The following is an 11,413-nucleotide window of genomic DNA, read 5'->3' as shown; positions in this document are numbered from 1 at the left end:
TTTTTTTTTAATATAAAAGATAGTCAAAGAGCTACTGGAAGAAAATTTCCCTAACATCATAAAAGATGAGAAGATAAGTATTCAAGAACTTAAATGAACCCCAGGCAGGATAGATCCCAAAAGAAAATCACCAAGACATATCATAATCTATGAAAATGAAATTAGGAAGCAATACTATTTACAATAACTACCCCAAAAATGAAATACATAGGAATAAATCTAACCAGAAAAATAAAAGACCTAAACAAAGAAAACTACAAAACACTACTACAAGAAACCAAAAGAGACTTACAAAAATGGAAGAATATACCATGCTCATGGATAGGAAGACTTAACATTGTTAAAACGTCGAGATTACCCAAAGCAATCTGTAGACATAATGCAATCCCAATGCATATTCTAACATGATTCTTTAAGAAAATGGAAAAACTGATCACTAACTTTACATGGAAATGAAAAAGACCACAGATAAGTAAAGTATTGCTTAACAAGAAGAATAAAGTTGGAAGCCTCTCACTCCCTGATTTCAAATTTTACTACACAGCCACAGTGGTCAGAACAACCTAGTACTGTTACAATGAAAGATATATCCATCAATTGAACAGAAATGAGAACCCAGAAGTAAATCCAATCACATACAGTCATTTTATCTTAAACAAAAAGCCAAAATACATTAAGTGGGGAAGAGATAGTCTCTCCAACAAATAGTGCTGACAAAACTGTAGATCCATTTTCAGAAGAATGAAAGAAGACCCATATCTCACACCATATACAAAACCAAATTCAACGTGGATTAAAGACCTAAATGCAACATCTAGAACTATAACAATCATCAATAAAAAATAAATAAATAAATAAATTGGGACAAGTTGGAGCTCTAATATAAGACATAAATACACTGTCAAAAATAATTAAAACACACAAAAAATAGATGCCCTGGACCTAAAAATTAGACACTTAAGAGGTCCAGGTCATCAAAAGATTTTGCTATATGGATCATAATCCTAGAACTCTGAGCTTGAGAGGAAAGAATAGAAAAGTGGGTCCAATACTGACTAGGAAAAGAAGCTGAGCAAAAGCAACAACAGAAGGGAATGGTGATTTTCAACTGGCTTGACACAGTGCATTTTGAACTCTCAAAAGCAGTGTGTGATTGGGGCAGTGACATGATAATAGGCTCCATTCACCTTGGACCACACAAATGCCCACACCATTAACTGTCAATCAGAAAGCAACTGTGCCCAAACTGTCCAGTCACACCACATCTCCTGCAGTCCCACCCACTGGGTGAAGGCCACCCCTGCTCATGCACCACCTGATCAATAATAGACAGTGAGCAACACCTCCCAACACACCTCCTACTGCTCTACACAAACAGCAAACAAAACTGTATGCACACACTTCCATTCTCAATTACACCCACAAGGAGACAGGTAGTGACTGCCTAAGAACACATTAATTATTAATTAAATACAAATACAATGATATCACTACATCTCAAGGATGAAACCTCAGTTCACATGAAGAAAAATATCAAATACATGGAAACTGACTAACAACTTGCTTTAAAGTTCTGGTGTGGCACTCTAGGTTAATGCACGGGACTGCAGAGTCAGTTTTCAAATTCAAGACAGGCAGTTCAAGCTCACCAGCTGCTTCTCAGAAACCCTACATTAGGTCACTATGGGTCAGAACCAACTCAGCACTTAACAACAACAACAAAAACTACTGGGTAATAAAAGAAATAAAAATTCCTTGAATTAAGTGAGAATGAAAACACATCATATCAAAATCTTTAGGACACAGAAATAGTCTACAGTCACCAAAAGAAAAGAAATAATATAGATTAGAGAAGAAATAAATAAAACATAAAAACAATAGGATCAACAAGACTAGAAGTTGAGTCTTTGAAAAAATTAATAAAATCAACAAATAACTGCAAATCTAACCAAGGAAAAGATACAAATAACATGAATAATACATGAAGTGGGCAATGTAACAACAGAACCTACTAAAATAAAAGGTTAATAACACAATACTATGAAGAACTGTACTCCAACAAATTTTAAAATTTACAAGAAATGAACATATTTCTCAAAAATACTACCTACATAAACCAACACAGAAAGGGGTAGAAACTTTTAACAAAACCATAGCAAAAAAAGACACTGAACATTAAAGACTTCCAACAAAACAAAGTCCTGGCTTGGAGAGGTAGAGAGATCTTCTAATTTGGACTTTTCATTTTACAGAGAAGAACACGGAGCCTGGGATATGTCATGATCATAGTGGCAGAAGGGAGGTTCAAGTCCAAGTACTCTAACTGCCAGTTGACACTTTTCAGTGTATTTTGGAGCACCTTTTTACTGTGATGCATTAATTGAGCACCTTTTTACTGTGATGCATTAATTAATGCTCCTTCTTCTCTCTGTGAGAATGTCTATGCATTCTTTTTTAAATCTCTTGCTTGTTTAAACTTTAAAAACAAAAACAAAAACCAAAGTCCTAGTCCAGACAACTCTACTGGCAAATTCTACCAAACATTCAGAGAAGAGCTGACATCAGTTCTAGTCAATCTATACAGAAAAGTATAGAAGACTCCCAAATGCATTTTATGTAGCAAGCATAGACTTAATACCAAAACCAAGCAAAGACATCATTAAAATAGAAAAGTATAGAGCATTGTTCCTCATAAATATATATACAAAAATTCTCAGCAAAATCCTAGCCAGTAGAATCCAACAACATATCCAAAAAATAATATATCATGACCAAGTAGAATTCATACCTGTCATGGAAGGATGGGTCAATATTTTAGAAAATCCTAGACCAATGAAAAAGAATTGGAAACTCAGAAATAAATCCATTCAGCTATAGACAGCTGATCTTTGACAAAGGTAGTCTTTAACAAATAGTACTAGCAAAAATGGATATCCAGTTGCAGAAAAATTAAACAGGACCCATATTTCACACTCAGGATGGAACAAAGACCTAAATGCATAACCTAAAACTATAAAGCCCATCAGTGAAAACAAGAGGGATAAACTTAGTGGCCCTAATACATGGCATAAATATGCTATCAAATGTAACACACACAAACTAACAAAAAACACTCAAACAGCAGAAGACAAACTAGTTGACTTGGACCTCCTAAAAATTAGACACCTATGTGTATCAAAAGACTTCATCAAAATAATAAAAACAGAAACCACAGAATAGGGGAAAAAAATTGTCAATGACATACCAGACAAGGGACTAATCTCTAAGAAAACATCAATACCTCCATGAAAGAAAGACAAGCAATCCAATCTTAAAATGAGAAGAGGACATGAGTAGATAGTTAATCAGGTGACTAGCAAACTTATGAAGTAATGCTCTTGATCATTAGCCATTGCTGTGTTAAGTGTCACCCAGTTGGTTATGATTCATAGGTTTCCAAGGAGAAGCTTGTGAGTTTGAACCACTGACCTTGCAGTTCAAATCGACTTTGTGATCAAGTGCTTATCCTATGGCACCACACCAGGACTCCCACTAGCCATTGTTGTTGTTGTTAAGTGCTGTCAAGTCAGTTCTGACTCAGAACAGTTGTTCTGCCAACTTTGCAGTTCAAACCAACCTTGTGATCCAGTGCTTATCCTACAGAGATGCAAATTGGAATAACAATTCAGTATCATTTCACCTAGCAATCATAGCAAAAATTCAGTAAACAGAAAGCACCAAATGCTGGTGAGTAGTGGAGAGACTGGAAACCCCATGCACTGCTGTTGAGGCTGTAAATGGTACAACCCTGTGAAAAATTGTACGGTGCTTCCTTAAAGAGTTGGAAATAAAAATCCATATGATGAAGCAATTTCACTACTTGCTATATATCTTAGAGAAATAAGAGTCGCAAGACGAATAGATACATGGGCAGCCATAGTCACTGTAGAATTATTCACAGTAGAAAAATGCCCATCAAGGAAGAATGGATAAACAAACTATGGTACATACACACATTGGCATACTATGTAATATTAAAGAATAACACTGAGTTTGTAAAACACCTTGTAGCATGGATGAACCTGGAAAACATTATGCTGAATAATTTAAGTCTATTACAAAAGGACAAATATTGTATTAGACCACTATTATCAATTATCAGGAGGGACCAGTTGCTAGAGAAGTATATCATGTTTGGTAAGGTGGAGTGTCAGAGATAAAGAGGAAGACTCCAGCAATATGGATTGGCAATATGGCAGCATCAATGGGCTCAAGAGTGACAATTGTGAGGTTGGCCCAGGACTGGTGGTGTTTTGTTCTGTGATGCATAGGGTTGCTATGAGTCAGTAATGACTTGATGGCACTTAACAACAACAATTCTTATTAAAAGTCAAGAAAGTATTTTTACATCAGAAGAACGTTCTTTAATGATTGCCAGGGAAGGGAAGGGAAAGGAGGGTAAATCACAGATTAGACAGTAAACATATATTCAATTGGGCAAAGGAGAAAACAATATAAAATAAGAGGGAACTTAGCAAAAAATGATGATGGCAAAGGAAGACACTGGGATAAGTCCAAAGGTTAAAAGCAACATAAGTAAATACTACTATATACACAATCCAATAATCTACAAGTGGATGCATAGATAGACGTGTAAATTTTACAAGTGTGGGAAGGAAAATGGGACTATAACTACAAATATATATATATGTTTGACAAAGGATATTTCCATGTATATATTTATCTATGCTGCATAAAATATTGATAGTACAATGCTATTTGAAGATGCTTTTATATTTCTTTATCTATTGCAAAGATGAATAAAGGCAACTCATTGGAAACTGTTTAACTTCAAGTGTGTATTTTTGGCAAATAATTTCTATATCTTGTTACTTTTCCTTATAAGTCATAACAATTCAAAATTACTATTATTCATTAAACTGTATAGTTTAAAATATGTGAATTTTATGTCATGCAAATTATACACCAAGAAAGCTGTTAAAATAAACACAAAATTTAAAGAATTTTTATCATGAAATCTCATAGGTATTTGTTTCATTATTAATGTTTTATACAAAGAAAAAATAGGTCCAGAGCCAAATACTATTGGAGCTTAAGGAGCTTTTAAGAGATGTTATTCAAGCAACTCATGGAACAGCTAAAAAGACTGAAAATTAAATAAATGTTTTGCCTAAAAAAAAAAAAAAAATAGATGGGTGGGTAGATAGATAGATAGATAGATAGAGAACATCAAGGGGGCAAACTTATGAAAACTTCTTAGCCATAACCACACACCTTGAGGGAGTGACTCACTGAACCTGGGGGCTCCAGACCATAGTCTAAGAGATACCAAGGTCCATTGGCATAACATAATCTACAAACACAATGTTCTACATCCTACTTTGGTGAGTAGCAGCTGGGGTCCTAAAAGTTTGTGAGCAGATCAGCCACCTAAGGTGCAATTATGATTCTCTCCCTGCTTGGAGCAATGTTGAATTAAGAAAATTGAGGATGTAAACAATGAGTCCAATGGATTCATGGACAATGTGAACCTTAGCCTCCTTGACTCTGAGACCAGAACTAGTTGGTGACCAGTTACCAACTGCTATAAAAGGGTTCACATTAGACAGCCTTGGATAGAGTGGGAGAAAACTGTGGAACAAAATTCAAAATCATACAAAAGACTAGGTTTACTGGATGGCTAGAGACTGGCAGAACCCCTGAGACTATGATGCTTAGTCACCCTTCAAGCCTAGAACTGAACTTACCCTCATAGCTCAATTTTTCAACCCAACATTAGAGCAGTATCTAAGGTAAACAATAACATAGGGAAGCATACATTTCTTAGGATAATCAACCATTTGGGATTCAAAGGGCAGCATTTGCCCAAGGTCAAAGTTCAGAAGGCAGAAAGGGTTAGGAAAGAAGGAGGAATGGGAATAGTAACAATGTGGGATAAAGTGATACTGCATTGTGTGGATTGAAATCAATGTCATGAAACAAAGTGTGTATGAATTGTTGAGTGGAAAGCTGATTTGCTCTGGAAACACTCACTCAATTCTCAATAGAAAGTGTTTGTTTTTAAAAGAAAGCTCAAGCATCCATCTCTGACAGTCAGAGCTCATGCATCACAGGAAATACAAACTTCAGTATGACAACCTCACCTGCATGTCTGCCTCATGTTGACGATCAACATCAAGCTGTCTCTTCAGATCCCAAGTAAGCAAGTTAATGTAACAAGGGTGTTGCCTCTTTTATTTCAGAAATGGGTCAAATTCAAGAGAGATTTTGATAATTTCAAGACTCAGTGTATTCCATGGGAGATGAAGATCAAGGATATTGAAAGTAAGTATTCTGGCATCATTGTTTTTCAGTTAGTTTACTGATGAGTTCCCCAAAGGTTTATATTGTGTTCTTGGCCTTATGCTTAGATTATTTTGTAGGCTTTGTCATACTGTTAAAAAAGGGCTTTCAACCAATCAGGCCATGATTTAAATTCTGTTTCTTAATTTCTGATTGTGGGAATTCAAGTATATTGACTAATCCCACAGAAGATTAGGAAAGATCAGAATGTTGATTCCACATGCTGATGTAAAAATTAAATGTATTGCATACATAAAATGCTCCGTGCATGTAATATTCTTCTCTTGCAGCACTTAATACCCACCATCGTTTCTCTCTTCAGGTCACTTTGGATCTTCAGTGGCATCATATTTCATTTTTCTTCGATGGATGTATGGAGTTAATCTTGTCCTTTTTGGCTTAATATTTGGTCTCGTCATAATCCCAGAGGTAAGAAAATAACTTCCTATATCTTTGGATAGTATTGTGGTTTATCAAGACCACAATTTTTATTTACAATAACTTAGTAGTCTCTCTTTCACAAAGTACCAGTTATGCATTTTAAATTCTATGCTCACATCATCCAGACAGTTCAAAACAAGGAATAGAAACAAAATACTACTACTTCAGAATTAACAGATAAACCTCATATTTTTCTACCTTTAAAAAATTATTATTTATTAATAGATCACTGTGTGTGTTGTGTTTGATTATACCATGAACACAAGAGAAGGAAGCAATGTATTATAATTTATCACAAAAAATTGCATTTGAATAGTGCTCTTCAGTATTTTCCCAGATACAATCATATTATGTATGTAGGTACATTCTTATCTACAGATGAGAAACTAAGGGACAGAATGAGAAAAGCGACTTGTGCAAAGTTGCACGGTAAGTTTTTAGTTATGAGATCCCAGGCCACCAGAGTGTTGGTCTGGATTCTTTTCTAAGGAGCCTAAGTGTACCAAGCACTGAACACAGTTTCTTCTAGTCTTGCCTGAAGCATTTCAAATAGTGCTGGGCACACAAGTTGATTTAATTCAACAGAGATTAAGCATTTAGTACAGATATAGTACGTTTTATTGTGTTTTACTTCATTGTGCTATGCAGATATTGCATTTTTTACAAATTGGAGGTATCTGGCAACCCTGTGTTGAGAGTCAATCTGTACCATTTTTCCAACTGCATGTGCTTATTTGTCACATTTTCATAATTGTCACCATATTTCAAACTATTTCATGTTACACACTTAATAAACTACAGTAAAATGTAAACATGAATTTTATATATGCTGGGAAAACAAAACATTTGTTTCACTCACTTCATTGTGATATTAGCTTTATTGTGTTGGTCCGGAATCAAACCTACAATATCTCCAAGGTATGCCTGTTTTTCCTTCCTTTCAGGTTTATTAACTGGTTATTAACTATGTCATTGTTTATTAACTGGTTCAATGATAACTTAATGGTCCCTATTTTATTATAAAAGGAGAATACTGAAGTCAATTCTATCTGTAGTCACTACCCTTGGGAAACTTGTCTGTAGAGTCATTTTTCAAGAAATTAAAAACCTGCATGATGTGAATTAAGTCAGATTAATTGGAAGACATTAATGGTGCATTGTAATAGCATTTGTTAACATAAGGATGTTACATTATTTATAAAACCATTGTGTTTTTGTGAGGCTGATTAAATGCCTACAATATGTAAATGGATTGCTTGCTGAAAGTGAAGAGGTCTTGAAGCATTTACTAATGAAGATCAAAGACTACAACCTTCAGTATGGATTGTCCCTCAACAGAAAGAAAGCAAAAATCCTCACAACTGGACCAATAAGCAACATCTTGAATAACAGAGAAGTTAAAGTTTTCATGGATTTCATTTTACTTAGATCCAGGATCAATGCTCATGCAACTAGCAGTCAAAAAAAATCAAATAATGTACTATATTGGACAAATGTTGTACAAAAGATTTTAAGTGCTAAAAAGCAAACATGTTCCTTTGAGAAATAAGGTGTTCCTGACCCAAACCATGGTATTTTCATTCAATATAATTATTGATAAGTATGAATTGATTATTGTCATTATGTTACTTTTTTGGTGTTGCTGTCCCATCTTTTGTTCTGCGTTCCTTCTTACGTTCAATTTGTGGGTTTTGTGTTGTTTTATGTCTGTTTCTTCCTAGTTTCTATGTTTGCTTGTTGCGCTTGGGAATTCATTTTTATGATATGTTGTAGAGTGTTAACTTGCTTTGGGGTTACCTTGTAGTCAACTAACTTTTCTCTGCATTTAAGACACTCCATTGTATCCTGTAATTTACCTGACATCTCACCACCTGGGTCTCTGTGGCTACATTGTCCCTTCTTTGACATTGATATACTTTTGATCTTCAGTTGACCTCCCAGCTCTTTTGAATTTGTTGTTGTAGTCTTGTTCTGTCCTGGACTCTGCTATCTGTTGACTGTATTCCAGGTGGTGTTGCCACACCTGTCAATGTCTGTCTGTTGTCTGTTCTTGTTGGTTTTCAGTCCACAGAACTCCCTTTAGGATGTTTTGAAGTGCTGGGTTGGTTTTGATAAAATCTCTCAGATTCTGTTTATCCTGGAATGTTTTGATCACACCATCATATTTGATTGATAGTTTTGCTGGATAGACCATTCTTGGTTGACAGTTTTTTTCTTGCAGGGCTTTGTATATGTCTCCCCATTGCCTTCTTGCCTGCATGGTTTGTTCTGAATAATAAGAACTTAATCTAATTTGCTTGGCTTTATAAGTTATATTTCTCTTCTCCCTGGCCGCTTTTAGTATTCTTTCCTTGGCTTTGATTTTGGAAAGCTTGATTATTATATGTCTTGGAGACTTTCTTTTGGGGTCTATCCTTCCTGGGGTACGTTGGGCTTCTTGAATGTTTATCTTCTCATCTTTCAAGATGTTAGGGAAATTTTCTTCCCAGAAGCTCTTCAACTATCTCCTCTGTGGACTTCTCTGATTCTTCTTGTTCCAGAATGCCAATAATTCTTACATTATTCCTCTTCATGTTATCTAGCATGAATCTTAGACTATCTTCAGATTTTTTATCCTTTTAGCTGCTTGCTGAGATATAAAGCTGGGACAGGGAGAGTGAGAGGGAGAAATACAGACTTGACAGCACCTAACAACAATAACTAAGAAGTTGTGAAATTCAAGTAGGAGTAGTAGTTACATCATCAGAACCTATCTAAATCAGTTGAGGGTGGGGGGAGGTTAATGACAAGGATCTTCTCAAAGGTGACTCCCATAAGGTGAGGTCAGATATCCCTCAACCTTTTTACCAGATCTGACACCAGCCATTGTCCCCACAGCACTGTCGACTTCTCTGGCTAGGTTCAATAGTCTGTTTCAATGGCCACACAGAGATCTTAGACCATACTTAGCGTTCAGGGGTTTATTAAGGAATGAACAGGCTACAACTCACAATCAGGATCAGGAAGCACATGGGCAAAGTGTCCCTTCTTCAGTGCAGCACAACTCTCTCAGCTCCTCTTGGCCTCTGCTGCAGGGCCCCTTTAAGGTGTCCCTCATTGTCTTTAATGTTCAGTCCTTGACTGATGGTACAGCTCTATTAGGAGCTTCATTGCCTCCTCTCTTTCTACTGCTTCTCTCTTGTCTTTGTTCTTTTCTGCTTATTACTGCTTTCTATCTGAAAAATCTCTGAAGGGTTGGCTACATATAGATACAAACTCCTTGTCAATTTTGAAGCATGGCCATTTCACCAGGGGCCCTCAGTCATGCTGTAGTTAGAGCTGTCAGGGCCTTACTGGATGACCAGTAAAGGTCTTACTGGTCTTTGCTTGTTGATGCTGACTGCTCATGAAAATCACCTGGGGAGATTTTTTAAAACACACCAGATCCCTACATAGGCCACCCCAAGAAATAGAATCTGAATCTCTGGAAGCAGGATCTCAGCCTGCCTCTTATAAAAGCCTCTATGGTTAACAGACTTCTAAGATGGTCCCCAGTGTTTCCATATCAGTACCCCTGTGCAAGAGCTTTCCCTTGAGGATGGTCTCAACCTCAAGGTGATTGTCTTTTAATAAATTGAATATGATCAAAATGATAAGGAGCTCTGGTAGCATAGTGATTACAAAACGGGCTGCAAACTGCAAGGTCAGCAGTTCGAAACTACCAGCTGTTCCGTGAAAGAAAGATGAAGTTTCTGCTCCCATAAAGATTTACAGCCTCGGAAACCCTGTACAGAGGTCGCTATAACTTGGAACCGACTCCATGGCACATAGCAACAACAACAAAGTGATGGACTGTCATATCTATGATTAGGTTATAAGTGACTTTAACTTCCATGTGGCAGTTTCTCTTAGTTCCTTTCTTGACCTGAATGCTTTAATGAAGCAAACTGCCAGATTGAAGAGTCCCAAGCCACTGAGGGTGACTTTCAGACACCAAATGAGAGCTGTGGTGATGAGCCATAGGAAAATCAATGTGCTAGCACTGGACTGTTAACCGTAAGGTCAGTGGTTCAAACCCACCGGCCCCTCCTCAGAAACCTTATAGAGGGTCTCTGTGAGTCAAAACAAACTTGAAAGCACTTAACAATAAGCATATTTGAATAGGGTGATTTCAGATCTAAATCATTATTACTTTTAATAATAATAAATCCAGTTACCCTTTTTCCTTGTCACAGTGTTACTGTTCTAATAACAGAAAAAGACAAGAATCAGATTTTCTAACCTGGATAGAAAATTGTTTATTATTGTTGTTAAGTACTCTTGAGTCTGTTCTTATCCTACAGTGCTTATCCTACCGCACCACACCAGGACTCCTAAAGAATTGTTTCTACTTGTTAAGCTTACCCCCAAAGACTCAGATTCTATTTCTTGGGATGGCCTAGGTAGGGATCTGATATGTTTTGTTTCACTTACTAAACTTACTGCTCCAAGAATCATCAGGTGAATTGCCTAAGCCAACATCACTTCCCCTTAACCAGGTAAAAAATATTGTACATTTCAAAGACTTTAGATTACAGTTGATTCAACCTTCTCTTCTTAACCAAATGAATCCAGTTCCCATTTTAAGGACTTCAACTGGAATTTACCTGAT

General features: G+C 36.3%; 1 protein-coding gene across 1 annotated transcript in view; it reads left to right on the top strand.

Annotated features, from left to right (window-relative positions):
• TMC2 (transmembrane channel-like 2) overlaps positions 1–11,413 on the top strand; it is a 122,708-nt gene that overhangs the window by 26,087 nt on the left and 85,208 nt on the right. Inside the window, exons 5-6 of the mRNA XM_006874862.1 lie at positions 6,243–6,324; positions 6,665–6,771. Coding sequence (XP_006874924.1) covers positions 6,243–6,324; positions 6,665–6,771 — 189 coding nt within the window. The remainder of the gene's footprint in view (positions 1–6,242; positions 6,325–6,664; positions 6,772–11,413) is intronic.

This window comes from Chrysochloris asiatica, unplaced genomic scaffold (genome assembly GCF_000296735.1).
Source record: "Chrysochloris asiatica unplaced genomic scaffold, ChrAsi1.0 scaffold00304, whole genome shotgun sequence".
Taxonomy (NCBI): domain Eukaryota; kingdom Metazoa; phylum Chordata; class Mammalia; order Afrosoricida; family Chrysochloridae; genus Chrysochloris; species Chrysochloris asiatica.
The sequence above is the reverse complement of the archived record's forward strand: the minus strand, read 5'-3'. Positions and strand labels throughout refer to the sequence as shown.